At 32.5% G+C, this 21,322-nt stretch overlaps 1 protein-coding gene across 1 annotated transcript; it reads left to right on the plus strand.

Annotated features, from left to right (window-relative positions):
- The first annotated feature begins 841 nt into the window (after window positions 1-841).
- Window positions 842-12,939, plus strand: pdxp (pyridoxal (pyridoxine, vitamin B6) phosphatase). The gene is made up of 2 exons (XM_073830235.1): window positions 842-1,564; window positions 12,516-12,939. The coding sequence occupies exons 1-2, from the start codon at window positions 958-960 to the stop codon at window positions 12,839-12,841; spliced, it is 933 nt and encodes a 310-aa protein (XP_073686336.1). The 5' UTR covers window positions 842-957; the 3' UTR covers window positions 12,842-12,939.
- Window positions 12,940-21,322: the final 8,383 nt, after the last annotated feature.

Here is a 21,322-nt window from a genome sequence, read left to right on the forward strand (position 1 = left end):
GTAATCTTTTTTTGAATTGGAAAAATATATATATATATATATATATGTCACCCTGGACCACAAAACCAGTCTTAAGTCGCTGGGGTATATTTGTAGCAATAGCCAAAAATACATTGTATGGGTCAAAATTATTGATTTTTCTTTTATGCCAAAAATCATTAGGAAATTAAGTAAAGATCATGTTCCATGAAGATTTTTTGTAAAATTCCTACTGTAAATATATCAAAATGTAATTTTTGATTAGTAATATGCATTGTTAAGGACTTAATTTGGAGAACTTTAAAGGTGATTTTCTCAGTATTTGATTTTTTTGCACCCTTATATTCCAGATTTTCAAATAGATGCATCTCGGCCAAATATTGTCCTATCCTAACAAACCATACATCAATAGAAAGCTTATTTATTGAACTTTTATATGATGTATATATCTCAGTTTTGTAAAAATTAACCTTATGACTGGTTTTGTGGTCCAGGGTCACATATATATATATATATATATATATATATATATATATATATATATATATATATATATATATATATAAAACTATTTAACACTTTACTTTGTTTTTTGGCAGCTAGCCAATTAGAGATCACTTCTGGGCCACCAAGCCCCGCCCACTATAGAATCCTTGCTCATAATAATCGATCATCGTGATTTGCTGCACCGTGATTTGCAGCTCGCTTTCTGATTGGACGACACGGGGAGAAGGCGTGCCCTTTGCGACATTTTAAAACGTGATTGGGTGGCCCCTCTTCCCGCCTCTACCGGTGTGTAATGCAGCAGCAGAGCAGACAGAGATGGACGCGCTGGTGAGCCAGTCCACTGCGTCGCGTTTGCTTCTGCGTTCATTCCATTAACCGTTAACTAAAGCTGACACGTTCGGGATCATCAGCGCGCTTGATCGAAACAGTCGCAGTTCGTCGTATTCAAAAATAGGATCTCAAGCCAGTAGGATGGCAGGCGCGGTGGGTGGCGGTAGGGGCTGCGTGACGCTCCTCGGCGCTCAGATCCGGGACCTGCTGGACGCCAAACACAACGTGCTGTTCGACTGCGACGGTGTCATCTGGAATGGTGAAACGGCCGTGAGCGGAGCTCCGGAGGTGGTGAGTCTGCTCAAACAGCGGGGCAAACGCGTGTTTTTTGTCACCAACAACTGCACCAGGCCGCGGGAGAGCTACGTGCAGAAGTTCAGCCGCCTCGGCTTCACGGACGTCGCGGAGGAGGAGATCTTCAGCTCGGCGTACTGCTCCGCCGCGTACCTGCGCGATGTGGCGCGGCTGCAAGGCAAGGTGTATGTGATCGGTTGCGGCGGGGTGATGAAGGAGCTGCGGGACGCCGGCGTGCCCGTGGTGGAGGAGGACGATAACGCGGAGCCGGGCGCCAGCATCTACAACTGCCCGCTGGACCCCGATGTGAAGGCTGTACTGGTGGGATACGACGAGAACTTCACCTTCATGAAGCTCGCCAAAGCCTGCTGCTATCTGAGGAACTCTGAGTGTCTGTTCTTGGCCACTGACCCGGACCCCTGGCACCCGCTGAGGGGAGGCAGGATTACCCCAGGTAGGACTAAACTCTGTTTGTCTTTTGTATGCATGGATGGTAGACTGATCATGAGATGTTCAGCTCCTGTCAAGCCTTAAAATAGGATAATATTATTAAGATCAAAAGCAGATAATGTCCAGTTCACATTGCACCTCAAAATTTGAATTTTTCATATTTATGTTGCATCTATCACTTCAGCGGTTTATTTCATCATGATTATCTCAACTGAAAACTATAATTACAAAAAAGTAAAAAAAAATCTTTATAAAAAGTTGAGAATAAAAAAATAAAGACTACTAAGTTTTTTTTTACTTTATTAATGCTTGAACAGATAGTACAAAAAAATAGCCAAGGGATCACATACAAATCCATAAAATAATGACCAATAATTTAAAATTAAACATCGTAAATAGTAAATAAACAGTGATACAAAAGAAAACACCAGAATGTGAATGACATTACAAAGAAATTAAAACAAACGCATATAAGGAAAGCATCTAAATGTATAGGTTTTCTTTAAATACCTCTGTATAATATTTCAGGAATCTTAGTTTTTTTTTTTGTTTATAAGGTGAAGAGATTTTAGTGGTTTTATTTCAGTTTTAAAAAGGGGATAAGATGGGGAGCTATTTGCAAATTTTTGTTTGTGAATGAAAAATTTACCATATAAAATAAAGTTTATAATATGTTCCAGGGTTTATTTTTAGAATTATTATAATAAAAAGTAATTTATTTTAAACTAAAGGAGTGTACAACGTTGGCAGAGACAAATATGAGAACCTAGGTCAGACCAAAATTGCTTGGATAAAGGACAATCAAAAAAAAAAAAAAAGGTTTCCTCTGCTTGTTTGCAAAAAGAACATGAGCTGTTAATGTCCAAATATTTAGAAACATTAGAATTAACAGGATATTGTAAAATTTTAAAATGCATTTCCTTTGCCTTATTAGAAATACAATATTTCCCAGGTAAAAGCCAGGATCTTTTCCAGTCTATATCATCAACCAAGGACCTCCAGTAGAACTTTCCTCTTGCAGAAATTTTCCTTTTGAATTGAAAAATTTGGCGCACATGCCTATTACGTTTCTTGTCTAACAGATCAACGCCTTCCAATAGCAAAGCAGACTGAATAACAACTGAACTCCTTGGATTAAATAAAGGGTACTAAGATTTTCTGCATTGTTTTACAAGACTGATGACGTGTTTCAACGGTCATTATTATAAATCTTTAGTTTTTTCATTTTGAAGTAATAAAGTACATTTATAATCCTATACTCCGTTTTATATCCCATTTTCATCAAGTTACAAAAAAAAAGTTCTCGCATAAATTTGAGGGATGGTAAATTTGACATTGTTCTCTCTTCTGAATCTCTCAACTTTTTCCATTGATTGAAAGCTGTGAAAACACTATCGTGTTTTTCTTTTCCTATTTGAGCAAATGCAAAACATATTTGTGACCCTGGACCACAAAACCAGTCATAAGGTTAAATTTTACAAAACTGAGATATATATACATCATATAAAAGTTCAATAAATAAGCTTTCTATTGATGTATGGTTTGTTAGGATAGGACAATATTTGTCTGAGATACAACTATTTGAAAATCTGGAATCTGAGGGTGCAAAAAAATCAAAATACTGAGAAAATCACCTTTAAAGTTGTCCAAATTAAGTTCTTAACAATGCATATTACTAATCAAAAAATACATTTTGATAGGTTTACAGTAGGAATTTTACAAAAAATCTTCATGGAACATGATCTTTACTTAATTTCATAATGATTTTTGGCATAAAAGAAAAATCAATAATTTTGACCCATACAATGTATTTTTGGCTATTGCTGCAAATATACCCCAGCGACTTAAGACTGGTTTTGTGGTCCAGGGTCACATTTGTGGTACTTTTCTATTCACTATGAGAAACCCAGAAATGTTAGAAAGGTCCATTTAAATGCTAGTGTTAATTTCGTAAACGAAAACCTTGACAAAATGTTTGACGCGCTTTTTTCCATGACTAAAACGAGAGGAAGACGAGACGACGATAAGGTCAACTAGGATAAGGTCATTAAGACAAACTTTAAGTTTGTTTGAAAAAGCCTGATCAGACAGTGTGTAAAAGTTTTAGAAATTGTGGAAATTTTATGGTTTTCATTCTGAAAAAGATTGAATGTTTTGAAGGCAATACAGTCTGTTGGATGGATGAATGGATAACATTTTTAGCATGTTGTTCGCATGTTGCTGGCATGTTTCTAGCATGATTGGCATGTTTCTAACACATTTCTAGCATAATAGGCTCGTTTCTAACATGTTTCTAGCATTATTGGCATGTTTCTACCATGATTGGCATGCTTCTAACATGTTTCTAGCATGATTGGCTTGTTTCTATCATGTTTGTAACATGATTTGCATGTTACTAGTGTGTAGCTAGCATGATTAGAACGTCGTTTGCATTACTAGCATGATTTAACATGTTTCTAGCATTATTAACAGCATTATTAACATGTTAGCATGTTTCTACTCTAATTAGCCTGTTGCTAGCATTATTAGCAAGTTCTATATCTTTTGATTTATCTGATCCAGTTGCATGATTTACGTGACAACCTAATTATACTGTAATGTTCACGATAGACCATCATACTGGTATATTGTTTCAACCGTAATTAAGAAATTCACTTAGAATATTTTTCTTAGTTTTACCAGTTTCCATAATGTAGACAAAGTGCATACGTCTTTGCTATTAATTTATATAATAAAAAAACCTATAAATCAGTAGACTAGGTAAAATAAACCAAGTGTGAGTCCACCTTCTATTGATTAGTGCTTGCTAGCACTACTAGTTTTTCTGCATTCTTGCATATTCGTGACAATTCAAATCAATTAAATAAATATAACTAAATGACTCATAAAATAATAATGCAGAAAATTATTTTATTCTGACGTATTAACGTTTCTGCATTTTCATAATTGCTGTAATGAAAACAAATAAATCATTAAAAAAATATAGATTTATAAAAGCATTTTTCTGCAATCTGACTATTAATGTTTATCTCAATTTTCATCAGCAAAAAAAATTTTTTTTAAATAAAATCTTTATTTATAAATGCATTTTTCTGCCTTCTGGCTGTTATAGTTTTTCTGTATTGTCAACAAACTTAAAACTATAATTAAAAAAAGAAAGCTGAAAAGTATATATTTTGCATTATGAAAATAAATAATATACTGCTTTAAATTGTTGTTGTTTTTCCAAAAAAAAAAAAAAAAGTTTAATTTAATTGCTTTTGCATTATCATACATTTTTCCCTAATTACAGAAGACATCCACTAAAATGTCATTCAGTGTAACAATCTTGTCAGGCATATTTACAACAAAAAATCTATTTATTTATTAAAAGATGAATTACTTTAACCCCAAATGCTAATTGTAATTCTACTTTTTTTTAAATTTGCCACTATCCTAGGTTTTGCCCATTTGTCAGTAATGTTTTACTAATTTAAAACACAATAAAATGTAATATGCTTCCTTATTATTTTTTATTTTTTAATATGTACAAGTCAGAATAAGCATGTTGTTTGAATTTTTACGTAAATATTGTTACACTGAATAACAACGTAAAACTATTTCAACCAAATTTTTAAAATTTATTCTCCAAACTGTATTTGAAAGCTTAAAAGTAGGCACTTTACTTGCATTTAATGTGCTTTCTATGGACATAAAAGCACTTTTATAAAAAAGGTCTTTGACCTATATATATGCTTTTGTAAATCCTTTAGAATTTTCAATATATCTGCATAAATATGACCTGAAACATCAAATTTTAAAATATTTTCTTTGTCATTTGAGAAATGATCCAGTGTAACATTTCTGTGCGTTGCAAAAGTATGTGTATTTCTTGGATTAGCAGTTCATTTAAAGGTGAAGTTCAAGTCCATCGGTGCAGATGTGTTTTCAGTCAGTGCAATGACTATCAAATGTCAGTATGTGACCGGTTTTATTCAAAGAACAGAGATCTATCAAAGTCTGACCATGTTTGTGGAAGTGAATCATGTCTCAAACAAAGAAGATTACTGAGGACCTCAGAAAGAGTTGACGTTTCTCATCAGGCTAGAAAAGGTTACAAAACAAGACCATTGTTCTCTCCCTGAGAACTAGTCGACCAACAAAGATCACTCCAAAGCAGAAGGTGTAATAGTCTGTGAGGTTGCAAAAATTCCCAGAGGAACTTCAAAGCAACTAAAAGCCATCATCAGGAGAACACTGAGCAACCAATGGTGTGCATGGCAGAGTTGCAAGAAGAAAGCCACTGTTCTCCAAAACAGAAAATTGCTTGCTAAAGATCATGCGGACAAGTTAGAGGACTATTGGAGAGAGGTATTATGGACAGAGGAAACCAAAATAGGCTTACTGGTTTAAATGAGAAGTTATTATGTTGAATTCTGAATTATGCCAGCAAATTCTAAAGGAAAACGTCAGAACATCTGTTTAAGAACAGAGTCTCAAGAGAATGTGGGTCATGCTGCAAGACAACCCCCAAGTCATTCTACCAAAGAATGTTTAAAGAGCAAAGTTAATGTTTTGGAATGGCTTAGTCAAAGTTGAGTAAACCCACCAATATCACAGAGTTTAAGTGGTTCTGCAATGAGGAATGGGCTAAAACTCCTACATGTTGTTGTTGTTGTTGTTGTTGTTGTTGTGCAGGACTGATAAGCATTTACAAGAAACTTTATCTTCAGTTACTGCAGCAAAACAGGGTCACACCAGATGCTAAAAGCAAAGATTCACATACTTTTGCAATGCACAGATATGTAACACTGGATCGTTTGTCTCAAATGACAAAAATGTTTTTCTCTCGTTTGATTAGGTTGTCTTTTGTCTACTTTCAGGACTTGTATGAAAATCTGAGGATGTTTGTGGTCATTTATGCAGAAATATAGGAAATTTTAAAGGGTTCACAAACTTTTAAGCAGAACTGTATATGGGTCAAAGATGTACAAAAGTGATTTTTATGTCCATAGAAAGCTCATTAAATGTAAGTAAAGCGCCTACTTTTAAGGTTTTAAACAGTGTTTGGAGAATAAAATGTTAAAATCTGGTTGAATTAATGTTACATTGTCATTTACTGCACATATTAAAAAAATAAATAATCAAAATACAAATCTGATGTTTTGGGTCATATTTATGCAGAAATATAGAAAATTCTAAAAGGTTCACAAACTTTCAAGCAGCACTGTATATAAATAAGTGTCGAACTGATGAAAATGAAGCAGAAAAACATTTAATAGAAATTACAATAAATAAAAATTATCATTAATTCTGCTTTCTAAATTTAAATGATGCACAAAAACATTTGTTAATATAAATATAAATAAATTATAAAATGAATATAAATAAATGAAATACAGACTAGTAGGATTTTTCTGTGTTTTGGCATGTCTGTGATAATTAGATGCTATTTTCCAGCAAAATAATCATTGCTGTAGTGAAAATAAATAAATAAACAAACAAACAATAATAATGCAATGATTAAGTCAGGTCACAATTTTTCTGTTTTCTGCGTTCTGACATTTTCATGACGATTCAAATAAATTAAATGCATAAATAAATTAATGATTTATAAAATGATGATAATGAAATGATTAAAATAAAATATTTATAAATATAACATTTTTCTGCATTTTTATGACTTAATGTTTTTCTGCTCTTTCATCATTGCTGTAATGCAAATAAATATTTAAATAATAAAAAAATACATTTATGTGTAATTTTCTGCATTCTGCCTATTTTCTTGTTTTCTGCATTTATCAATGCTGTAATGCAAATAAAAAAATAATTACAATAAAATATTTATTAATAAAAAATTAATTTCTGCATTCTGTTTTTCTGCGTCATTTTCATCATTGCTGTAATGCAAATAAATAATTAAATGAAGTATTAATTTATAAATATAACATTTTTCAGCATTCTATTGTTTTTCATCATTGCTGTAATGCAAATAAAAAAAAAAAAATTATTTACAGGGCCTAAAACTAACTTTTTGTCACACCTGCCAGTGGTCGGTGACGTGATGACTTATAACATATTTATTTTTAATTTGTCTTTTACTTTACTTAAAAAAATTATTATTATTATTTTTTTTATTAATTAAGAACAAAAAAAACAGATTTATTTAATTATCGACCACAATTATGCGTTCCTTATAATGCTGTAGAAATACCCTTGTAATGTATTAATAGTGTTGCCGCAAAGGCAACTCTTTTGTTCAAGCAAAGTATTGGGTTCTCATAGTTCTGGAAAACCTTAAAATAATGAGAAATAATAGAAAAATTGCTGTTACAAAAACACTAGTTAAAACGCATTTCCATGAAAGGTCATAGAAAAGGTCTCGGTCAAAGTATTTAAAAATGCAAATAAAAACTTCCTCAATTTTTATTTCTTTTCATTTTGCAATGTGACAAGTTTTGTTGTGTCTGAAATCTATCAGATAATCACATTCTCAATTGTTTGACTGCTTTGCTGAACCATTATTGTGTTAAACAGAACTGTTGTTTGGGGTTGAGTGACTCTAGAAGCTCACTGTCGGAAATGCATTGTGGGTAGGGGTGCTCCGATCAGGATTTGAGGCCGATTTCCGATCACACAAAGCCGTATCTACCAATCCAATCACCGATACCGATCTTTTGTAAAGCCGCCTTTTTATCATGTAGAATTATTTATAGTGCAACTCCAATCTGGATTTTTAGGCGTTTAATCGGTGTTTTAATCTGAGGGCTGGAGCAGAGCATTTTTTTTTTAGACTTTTTTTTCAATAATGCTTAAATGCTTTTTCAGCTTTCGTTTTTTTAATAAACAAGTTTAAACAATAAATATAAGCAACACATTATTCAATGATTTTTAGTTTTGCATTTACTTCTAGATTTATATATTAAGATGAGACACTGCAGGTGAATAGGGTAAAAAAAATGGTTATCACCTTACTTTGATTACATTTGTAATACAAAAATGTTTGCAATTAACAATCAACATGTTTTCTAAAATGTCAGGTTTAAATATGCAAATGAGGCATTGTATAATGAAATATGTGCTAATTTGCATACATTTCTAGTACAAAATCTAAGCACTAGATGAAGTCAGTTTCAAAATTCTTGTTTAATTTTTTTTTTGACATTAGAGTCAAATGTTTTTCTAGAAGGATTTCTGGGTCTGTCATTTTGTCACTCCATAACAGTTTTTTTTGGGGGGGATAAAATGTATAAAATCAAGCAAATTATATATGAACACATCCCTCTGTAAAAACCTTCAGGATATAGACCAGAATAAAAATGTAAAGTCTGGTGTGTGTAAGTGTTCCTGAAGTGGAGATTTATGGCTCTGTGTAGGAGAAAAAACAAATTTTGAGAAAACAGCCTTTAAAATGATGTATTGCAATTCAAATCTATTAACACAAATAGATAAAGTGCTATAAAAGAAACACTTAACAGTGTTTTTTGGATGTTTTCTTACCACTAGTCTGAGCCCGTGTTTTTGCCCTGCAGTGTCTCCCCTTAAGTTGCTCAAAGCAAGTGGCAAAACATTTAAACTGCTTATGTTTTCACAAACATTCTAAATTAAAAATGACTATTGACAGAAACCGTCAGTTCTGCTGCCTTTTCTATTGCATTGAAATCTTTATTACAAGCAATCCTGTTGTTAATGAAGAACATTGTTTTCCTACCTCCACGAGTACCATTATTGCCTTGTTTATCTAAAAATGCTCTTTTCCTTTAAACCTAGCCAAAAACCCATATGCATTGACTGTGAAACACAGAATTTAATTATATGCATTTATGGTGTAATTATGACATTTTCATGTCAATCCTTGTTTATATTTACCGCAAACAATGCGCTGTCACTTTAATTCTGCATGTGCATCACAAACTCTGCCAGACCGCTACAGTGCACAGGTTGAACACTTTAATCCGGAGAAAAAAAAAAAAAAAAAAAAAAAAGCTGAAAACACTCTTCCTAAAATACTTTTATTGCTTTTCTTGTTGACACAAATGTCAGTGATACATTGGTTGGTTTCTTTAAATAAAAATATGCAATATGCATAGGAATATGTCGATATCAATTTCCATGTTGGGATTAATTGATAATGCTTTTATCACGGTATGCAGTATTAGCATGATATGTGACCCTGGATCACAAAACCAGTCATAAGGTTAAATTTTACAAAACTGAGATTTATACATCACATGAAATATCAATAAATAAGCTTTCTGTTGATGTATGGTTTGTTAGGATAGGACAATATTTGGCCGAGATACATTTATTTGAATATCAGGAATCTGAGGGTGCAAAAAATCTAAATACTGAGAAAATCACCTTTAAATTTGTCCAAATTAGGTTCTTAACAATGCATTTTACAAATCAAAAATTACATTTTGATATATTTACAGTAGGAATTTTACAAAAAATCTTCATGGAACATGATCTTTACTTAATTTCCTAATGATTTTTGCCATAAAAGAAAAATAAAAATTTTTGCCCCCTGATATGCATTTTTGGCTATTGCTACAAATATACCCCAGCGACTTAAGACTGGTTTTGTGGTCCAGGGTCACATATTACTATTTGCATGTCTCAGCCAAATTTTAATAAGAATGTGAAAAAGGCCGCAAATGCACATTTACTTGTGCATTAATTTACAAATAAATAAAATACAGTTGATCAGCTCGCGCCTTGTATTGGGATCTCAAATTGCAGTATATTTTAGTATATGTGACCCTGGACCACAAAACCAGTCTTAAGTCGCTGGGGTATATTTGCAGCAATAGCCAAAAATACATTGCATGGGTCAAAATTATAGATTTTTCTTTTATGTCAAAAATCATTAGGAAATTAAGTAAAGATCATGTTACATTAAGATTTTTTGTAAAATTCCTACTGTAAACCTATCAAAATGTAACTTTTGATTAGTAATATGCATTAAGAACTTAATTTGGACAACTTTAAAGGTGATTTTCTCAGTATTTTTATTTTTTGCACCCTTAGATTCCAGATTTTCAAATAGTTGTATCTCGGCCAAATATTGTCCTATCCTAACAAACCATACATCAATAGAAAGCTTATTTATGTATATATCTCAGTTTTGTAAAATTTAACCTTATGACTGGTTTTGTGGTCCAGGGTCACATATGCGTTTGAAAAATGTTCTTTAATGTGACGTATATACGTGCATGCACAGTTTGCAGCTTTAATCGCCTTTTTGGTAATTTCATGATTTAACTGACGACAAACTATGTTTGTAGTTTCTTGTGTGCTTTATTTATGATGAAGCGATATGCGTGGGCCTCATATTCGAGTATAGTTGAAAAGTGTGTGCTGTGAGCACAGAGAAATTGCTGACAGTTACAGGACAGAAGTTTGTTTTATTGACATAATAGCCTAACGACAGATCGCAGTTCACTGTTGTTCTACTATAGCTCTTTTGGCTCCTGTACCTTTTCCGCGCACGTTTGACTTGTGCCTGGTGCTGAAGTACGCGTCTCAAAGTCTCCTGTTTTATGTGGTCGTAAAGAGATACGGTGGTTCCGCGTCTTAATAAATGCACTTCTTGTTAAGAAAAAAAAGGCACTGACCTGCGCCGGACAGAGCCTGAGACGGTGCCGCTTGCATGTCATGCCAAACCTCTCAGGGCAGGCGGGTGATCCGCTTTAGATTAGGGTTGCATCGATCCGATGCTCTGGATGGGTATCGACGCCGATCCAAGCTTTTTGAATGGATCGGATATCGGTGATGCGTGACCGATCCAAATTCGATACCGTTACCAGAGTTTGATTAAATAAATAGCAAGAAATAAGTCTACTGTAAAAACTATAATTCATACAAGAACGCAATTATTTTAAAACATTGCCTTAAAAATAAAATACATTTAAAATCCGTTGCTTACACAAGCACATGTGACGTGAGTGTGACAGGCGAGTTCAGAGGGAACTTTCACATGCAAAGTCTACCTCAGCGCGATAAACATGTCCCTGATCTGGAAATATTTGACTCTTGATACAGCAGCTAGTAACACTGCAAATTGTAATATTTGCAAAGCCAAAGTTTCAAGAGGTGGAAGTAGTGTTTCGAATTACAACACCACAAATTTAATCAAGCATCTTCAAAAGCATCACACAAAAGAACACAAGGACTTCGCGAACCGAGTGACAGCTTTTAATACTTTCTTTGTAAATACTTTGTAGAAGTTATTAAATGACTTGCATTGTCTGACTATAACACTATTGCCTGATTTTGCGATGTTTCGTCGTCAAAAGTAATCTGAAACAAGCCACAACTGAGCCGCTGTGCATCTCCATTCAAACACAGCGGTGTTTCGTTTATGAATGAACGTGCGTTGGTTTTTAAACGAATCTAGTGAAATGATTCAATTTCCCATTCAAACAGAGAGTCACTTGCTTTATTTCTGAATGAACCATCCGTTCAAACGAATCAAATCAATGAAATGATTCAGTAATTAAATCAGTGTCTTGCCGCCATCTGCTGGCAGATCTGCTCAGTTATTTATATCTGTAATATTTCTGTTTTAAAATTTATTTTTAAAACATTAATCTTAATATGAATTTATGAATTTGATTGCACTCATGCATGCATCTCTTTGTTCCCCCTTTTTTTTATCCAACAATGTGCAAGCAGATTTGGTATCTCTTTCTTTACCTAAAACAAATAAATCTTAATGACAAAGTGAATCGTATACAGTCTTTAGTTTTGAAGGTAAAATAACCCACTGGTATCGGCCAATACTCAGAATTTTTGGTATCGGATCGGTTTTGAAAAAATGGTATCATTGCATCCCTACTTTAGATCGGTGTATGAGATCTGCCTTTTTAGAGACCGCCGAAGCGATTATCTGCCGATCGGTAGCTGATCAATCGGAGCACCCCTAATTGTCATTGACTGACTGATACACAATGAATGTGTGAATGTGACCACAGGTTCTGGCAGCCTCACGGCCGCTCTGGAAACAGCCAGCAGCAGGAAGGCCACTGTCATCGGGAAGCCCAGCCGCTTCATGTTCGAGTGCATCGCCAGCCAGTTTGACCTGGACCCGGCGCGCTCTCTGATGATCGGAGACCGGCTGGAGACGGACATATTGTTCGGCAGTAACTGCGGCCTGACCACGGTGCTCACGCTGACCGGCGTCTCCACGCTGGAGGAGGCGCTCGCCTACAGAGACAGCCAGGAGCCGCAGCACAAGGACTGCACGCCCGATTACGTGGTGGAGTCTGTGGCCGATTTCCTGCAGGCGCTGGACGAATGAACTACAGCTTCAGACCTTCAATCCTGATGCTGTTTCTCAACACGGACTGGTAACGTCGTCACCGCATCGCTGTCCCACTCACCGGACCCTCACCTTAAACGCTCTGCTGAAGTCTGAATAAATGATGACAGAATTCCATTTAAATATTTACAACTTAAAATATATTTCTTCCTTTTTTATTTTTTTTTTATTTTATTTTATTTTATTTTATTTTTTGAAAGGTAATATCAAAGGGGGTCGTCGTGTGTTTTTTTTTTTTTCATTTTAAAGTTACTTTTTATTTTATTTATTTATTTTTTTATTGAAATGTATGTAAAAATCCCCTAAAATACCTTTTTAATAATGCAAACAACTAAATTATTAAACTATTATAAAACTTATTTTTATTATTGAAAAAAGAATATAAATATGTATATTAGGGTTTATTTTATTTATTGAAAGGTAATAAAAATAAAATGACAATTCTACTTATGCAAAAATAATAAAATGAATATATAGGGGAGAAATGCATTTAAGTAGTATGTTTTTGTGAAAGGTTTGAATAAATGACAGAATTCCACTTAAAAAGGAAGAAATATTTTAGTCGTATACATTTTATTTATTTTTGATTTTATTTTTGAAAGGTAATATTTAAGGAGGTATATTATTGAAATTAAATTATATAAAAGTAAGTAATCCCTTAAAATACATTTCAATAATACAAACCATAAAAAAACTAAAATAGAATTTTCAGTAATTAAATCAAATAAATTTTATTTTATTAGTGAAAGCTAATTATATTTAAGAGTGTTTTTTTTTTTTTTTTTTTAATACAAAAATAATTAATACAAAAAATATATAAATCCTCTTTAATATAATTACCTTTCAATAATGAAATGAGACAAAAAAAATCAAATTTGAAAGTTTAATAATGCAAACCGTTATTAAACGGTTACAATGTTTCGTTTTGTTATTGATAAGTTTAATTATATATTTGGGTTTATTTTACTTTACTTTATTATTGAAAGTATTTTCATAATATTTTAAAGAAGATATAAAATAACTTATAACTAATATATATTTTTTTTAATCCTGTGAAATATAATTACCTTTCAATAATGAAAGCATCCCCTTAAAATCCCTTTTTAATAATGCAAACAATTATTAAACCTAATTTATTAAACTTTTTTTTTTATTATTTTTTTATTATTGATAAAATAATATAAATGTAAAGTAAAATAAACCCTAATATACTTCATTATTGAAAGGTAATACAAATATAATCCCCTTAAATTAATGTGTAATCAAATCTAATTTATTTAATAAATGATGACAGAATTCTTCTTAAATATACTCCTTAAATGTATTTCTTTATTTTATTCTTTACTTTTATTTTTATTTTATTTTTTATTTTTATTTTATTTTATTTTTAGTTTTTGTATTATTGTCACATAATATGAACTGATAGAAATATTACATCAAGCATTATCAAATTAAGTAAAATATGAAGAATGTTTACTAAAATTAATTTCAATTAAGTTTTAAAAATCTAATCAAATTTAAGGTTTTTTTTTTTTTATACAAAAAAAAAAACTAAACTAAAATGGAATTCATTTTTTTTTTTTTTTTTTTTGTTATTAAAAGGCAATGTAAAATGAATAAAGCAAAATTAAGTTGATATTTAATGAGATTTCACATTTCATTTTTCATTTAATACTTTGATTTTATTACCTTTCAATAAATAAATTCCAAAAATATAATCCTCTAAAATTGAATTACCTTTTAATAAAAGATAACTCAAAACGCAAAATAAAAATGAACAAAATATAAAATAAAATAAAAATGAGCAAAATAAAATCCCCTAAAATACCTTTCAATAATACAAACTAGTATTAAATATTTCATTTTATTTTGTGTTATTTTTGAAAGGCCTTTATATTTTACGGGATATTCATTAAATTTAATTATTAAAAGGTAACTAAAATACAATTGCTTAAATCAATTTTTTTTTTTTTTTTTTTTTTCCCCTTCTAAATGTAATTACATTTGAACTCATTTTAAGTGTTTTGCTTATTTATTTTTCTATTTAATTGTTTTTGATGATTCAGATAAATGAGATGAATCCAACAGTTAGTCTTGGTGTGTTCAACTCTGGTTGTTAGTTGTCTGAGTTTAGCTTCATCTGTCAAAAGAATCTCATTTAATGCAGTTCTTCAGATAAGACTCATTTATGCATCACATGCTTTCAACAGAAAGAGCAGAATATTCAAGATGAACTTGAATATGAATATGACTTCCTTTCGTCAATGTAAGTGAAAAGCAGTAAATGGGGCCGGATGCTGTCAAACTCTAGAAAGACAAGCAGTCTTTGAAAAGCAGTCGTCCGTGAGATGAGCTCCGTGTGGCTGCAGGAGGCTCTTTGTCTGCTTTGGGTCTTAATGACACTCATCCTGATTCCCTTTCACTCAATGGAAATATTGTGTGAATATTCTGCTCAACCGTTTCATTTTGCGTTCCATAAAGAAAAATAAAATCATCCAGGTTTGGAGTGTGAGTAAATAATGACAAGTGTACTTGATGTATTGCTTAAATATATATATCTCCTCTTTTATTTGATATGTTAATTGAATTCTATTATTTTAAGAGGAAATATTTAAGTGGATTTTCTTTTTTTTCTTTTTTTCTCTCTCTTTTCTTTTTTTTCTTTTTTTATAATTATTAATGTTATTTTAGATTTTATTATTGGAAGGTGTTAAATACAATTGTTTTTCATTAAATTTCATTTTTATTATTAAAGTAATTTATTTGGTTTTTATTTTTTATTGTCAATGTAGTAATGTAATTAAATTAATTAATGTAACGTTTGAAACTTAAGTGCGTTTTATTTATTGCATTTTGACAAATTAAAATTTCATTTAATTTTGTTAATTATTCAGTTTAATATGAGATTTTATTATTGAACGGTTATAAAAATGTTACTTTATTTTAAGGTAATATTTAAAGGGATTTTGTTTTTTGTTTTGTTTTTCCTTAATGTAATTTTATGTTGTTATAAAAAGATAATTGTAAACTATTTTATTTCATTCTTTAAAATAAAATGAGGAGAATATTAAGTAAAATTATTGTTGTTTGGTTGTATAAAAAAAAAATCCCTAAAATGTAATTAAACTATTTATTTTTTACATTGAATTAAACACAATCCCCCTAAATTTGATTCGGTTGAGTTTTTTTTTTTTTTTTTTAATTTAACTTAATTTTTTTGTTTTTATTTTGTCAAAGTAAACACATCATAAAATTCTCTTAAATATTAGTAAGTTTCAAAAATCGAATAAAATTTAAGGAGATTGTATTTATTACAACAACAACAACAACAACAACAAAAAAGTAAATTACACTTTAATAATAGAACCAAATAACAAACTAAAAAAATGAGAATATTAAGTAAAATTAAAGAATTAAATAATATTTTAGGAGGATTTTATTTAAGTTTCAAAAAACAAATCATAACTTAAAGGGATTCTATTTTTAAATATATTAAGAGGATTTTTTTTTTTTTTTAGTTTATTTTGTTATTATTAATGTAATTACATTTTAGGGGATGACTTTTTTTTTTTTTTTTTTTTTTTTTTATTATAAATGTAATGCAATCCCCTTAAATTGAAGTGGATTTTGTGTATTTATCATTAACTTTATTTTAGATTTCCTTATTTTTTTTTTTTTTAAAGTGTAAAATACAAAAGAAGTCCCCTAAAATAAAATTGGCTTTCAACAACAAAAAACTATTTTGTTTTATGGTTTTTATTTGATTTATTATTTTATGAAGGACTGTGAACCATAGCAGTATGTAGAGAATAAACATCTATTAAATTGCTGCTAATAATGAGATTGTGGAGAAAAACACACAGAAATCAGACTGTGTTTGATTAAGCACCGTGTGTTAATAATTAACTCCTGATATTCAACTTCAGTCCTTTATTCATGACACAGCTGGTCAGAAGACAATCGAGTACCTTTCCTTGATCATAACGTGAGTTTGTGAAGAAGTAAACAGCATTGGTGATTAGTTAAGTCTAGTTAAAGCACTGTGCCAATGGAAATCTCTACTTAGTAATGGGACGGTTTAGAGCAGTTCGACCAATGCAGTGACTAATTGAGTTTAATGTGCCAACTACTGTACTTGTATTTATTTTGAATCATTATTATTTAGATTGAATCAAATTAGTGTTGTTTGACTGAGATGTTGTGCAGATCTTGATCAAAATGTACTGCTCACTTGTTTGTTGATTGGGTTTCAACTGCCTTTATTAACAGAAGTGACCTTTCTGACCGGAGCAGTTGATGTTTCTGAGCTCAAAAACGTGTGAGATATAATTCATCTGCAAATCTGACGTGCCCAAATCATCCCGTGTGAAACCACTGAATGTGAACCTGCATGAATGAGAAGACGAGTATCATGTTGTGGTTTTAATTCTAGTCAACCGTTCATGAAAACTGGACCATTTTATGATGATTAAACCTGAGTGATTTCTGGTCATTGTTCATCGTCTTTAGACTTGATGTCCATTATGAACATCCGATTCTGAACAGTAATAATATTGAAGGAAGCACCAAACGTCTGTAAATGAATCTGAAGTTAACTGTGAACTGATTTGATGGATTTAATGCTCTATCTGTGGTGTGTATTAACTTTTTTTTAGAAATAAAAATATGCCTTGTATGTCGTTTTTGTCTGTGCTTTGATTACGTTCACAGGAACCGATTTATGCTACCTACATTTCAACAGTAAAAACTTATGCTTATGCTTTGCCAGGCCTTTACTGCAGCTAACTTCAGTTGTTTGTTTGTGGGTCTTTCTGCCTTTTAGTTTTGTCTTCAGCAAGTGAAATGCATGCTCAGTTAGGTTAGAATCAGAATATTCCACCTTTTGAAAACTACTGGGTTGCTTTTGCTGTGTGTTCTGAACATCGTACGATGAAACGCCACCATTTGACTGAATCTGGGCAGAGAGTATATCCCTATATGCTTCAGAATTCATCCAGCTGCTTCTGTCTTGTCATCAATAAACACTAGTAACCTTGTGCCCCTGGAAGCTATGCATGCTCATGCATTACACTGCTCCACCATGTTTCACAGATGTTGTATGCTTTTGGTCATGAGCCGTTCCAAGCCTTCTCCATATTTTTTTTTCTTCCTGTCATTCTGCTACAGGTTGGTCTTAATTTCAGTCATCCAAATAATGCTGTTGTTCTCTGTGAACATCCAGGCTTTTTGATGTTGCTGAGGTCTCTCTGATGTATTTCTTTTGTTTTTGAAGCATAAAAATTGTCTGTTTTACTTGCATGCTGAGCTTTTTTGACCGCACCTATTAAAGAGCTGTAATTCATTCCCATTTTGATTTTAGCTGTTGATGCAGTGTCCATATATGGATGTATATACGCACATGCATGCATATTTATGCACAAACATGCATATGTATGCATGTGCATATGCACATGCATATATACGTGCATGCATACGCACATGTCCGTGTATGCACTTCTGTATGTATATATGCATGCATGCAGGTGCGTATATGTGCACATGTATGCGTGTGTGTGTATATATATCCATGTATGCATGTATACAAACATACATGTGCAGCTCAATAAATTATAATGTTGTGGAACAGTTAATTTATTTCCGTAATTCTACTCAAATTGTGAAACTCGTGTATTAAATTCAATGCACACAGACTGAAGTAGTTTGTCTTTTTTGGTTATTTTAATTGTGGTAATTTTGGCTCACATTTAACAAAAAAACAAGTCTCAACAAATTAGAATATGTTGACATGCCAATCACCTCCAAAGGTTTCTTGAGCCTTCAAAATGGTCTCTCAGTTTGGTTCACTAGGCTACACAATCATGGGGAAGACTGTCTTCTGGACAACTGTCAGATCAGCAATCATTGACACCCTTCACAAGGAGGGTAAGTCATTCATTGCCAAAGAAGCTGGCTGTTCACAGAGTGCTGCATCCAAGCATGTTTAAGTTGTGTGAAAGGAAAAAGATGCACAACCAACCGAGAGAACCGCAGCCTTGAGAGGCTTGTCAAGCAAAATTGATTTAAGAATTTGGGTGAACTTCACAAGGAATGGACTGAGGCTGGGGTCAAGGCATCAAGACCCACCACACACAGACGTGTCAAGGAATTTGGCTACAGTCGTCATTCCTCACCAGACCAGACCTGAACCCCATAGAGAATCTGTGGTGTATTGTGACGAGGAAAATGAGAAACAAGCGACCAAAAAATGCAGATGAGCTGATGGCCACTGTCAAGGAAACCTGGGCTTCCATACCACCTCAGCAGTGCCACAGACTGATCACCTCCATGCCACGCTGAATTGAGAGGTGAGTCGTCCATTGAACAAGTCCTTGTATAGTTTCTGGCAGCGTTTCATTTGAGGATGCCAGTATTGACTCCCAGAGCACGATTCTTCTTTCTATACCATTGCATCTTATGTGGAGTTCCTAAAAGACCATTTTCTGCTAGGAACTTCACATAATTAGCAGAGGTCATTTTGACACTGTCAGGGACCCTAGAGGGACCTACCATCTCACATGTTCCAGCCCGAATCATCACTCCTCCACCTCCTTGCTCCTCCTCCTCCATTCACCAACCATCCAGAACTCCATTCATCTGGACCATCAAGTGTAGCACGGCATTCATCATGTTTGCTTATGTGTTAATGTATTTGGTTCTGTATGCACATGTATTTGCTTGTGTCTTTCTATTAGCTTGTTTCTGTATTTGCTTTTGTATGTTTTTGTATTTGCTTCTGTATGTTTTTGCTGGTTTTTGTATTTGCTTCTGTATGTTTTTGCTTCTGTATGCATTTGCTCATGTACTCTTGTATGCATTTACTCCTGTATGTTTTTGCTCATGTACTTTCTTTTGTATGTATTTGCTTCTGTGTTTGTGTTTGCTTCTGTATGTATGCTTTATTTGCTTGTTTCTGTATTTGCTTTTGTATGTATGCTTTTGTATTTACTTGTGTATGTATTTGCTTCTGTATGTTTTTGCAGGTTTTTGTTAGCTTGTTTCTGTATTTGCTTTTGTTTTTGTTTCTGTATGTATTTGCTTTTGTACTTTTTGTATTTGCGCATGTATTTTCTGTTTTTGCATTTGTATGTATGCTTTTGTATTTACTTGTGTATGTTTTTGCTTTTGTATTTGCTTCTGTATGCACTTACTACTGTGTTTTTGCTCATGTACTTATGTATGTATTTGCTTATGTTTATTTTGTATTTGCTTCTGTATGTTTTGTTTTGCTTTTGTATTTGCTTTTGTATTTTCATCAGTATGTTTTTGCTTGTTTTTGTATTGCTTGTTGCTGTATTTGCTTTTGTATCTATTTGCTTGTGCTTCTGTATGTATTTGCTTGTGTCTGTGTTTGCTTGTTTCTGTATTTGCTTGTATGTATATTCCAGCCTGAGTCATCACTCCTCCTCCTCCTCCTCCTCCTCCTCCATTCACCAACCATCCAGAACTCCATCCATCTGGACCATCAAGTGTAGCACGGCATTCATGTTTGCTTATGTGTTTTTGTATTTGCATGTGTTTCTGTATTTGCTTTTGTATGTGCTTGCTTCTGTATTTTTGTTTTGCTTTTGTTTTTGCGCATTTGTATTTGCTTGTGTTTCTGTATTTGTCTCTGAATGCTTTTTGTATTTGCTTACGTGTCTGTATTTGATTCTGTATGTGCTTGTTTCTGTGTTTGCTTGTGTTTTTGTATTTGCTTTTGTCTGTATTTACTTGCGTGTCTGTATTTGCTGCTGTATGTTTGTTTTGCTTTTGTTATTGCTTGTGTTTGTATTTGCTTTTGTCTGTATTTGCTTGTGTCTGTATTTGCTTCTGTATGTTTTGCTTTTGTTATTGCTTTTTGATTCTGTATGTGTTTTTGTATTTACTTTTGTCTATTTATTTGCATGTCTGTATTTGCTTGTTTTTGTATTTGCTTGTCTATTTGATTCTGTATGTTTGTTTTGCTTTTGTTATTGCTTGTGTTTCTGTATTTGCTTGTTTTTGATTCTGTATGTGTTTGTATTTACTTTTGTCTTTATTTGCATGTCTGTATTTGCTTGTTTTTGTATTTAATTCTGTGTTTTTTGTATTTGCTTGTCTATTTGATTCTGTATGTTTGTTTTGCTTTTGTTATTGCTTCTGTTTGTATTTGGATGTTTGTTTTGCTTTTGTTATTGCTTGTGTTTTTGTATTTGGATCTGTATGTATGTTTTTGTATTTGCTTTTTGTCTGTATTTGATTCTGTATGTTTGTATTTGCTCGTTTCTGTATATTCCAGCCTGAGTCATCACTCCTCCTCCTCCTCCTCCTCCTCCTCCTCCTCCTCCTCCTCCATTCACCAACCATCCAGAACTCCATTCATCTGGACCATCAAGTGTAGCACGGCATTCATCGTATTTGCGTGTTTCTGTATTTGATTCTATGTTTGTTTTGCTTTTGTTA

Source organism: Garra rufa, chromosome 23 (assembly GCF_049309525.1).
Source record: "Garra rufa chromosome 23, GarRuf1.0, whole genome shotgun sequence".
NCBI classification, from domain to species: Eukaryota; Metazoa; Chordata; class Actinopteri; order Cypriniformes; family Cyprinidae; genus Garra; species Garra rufa.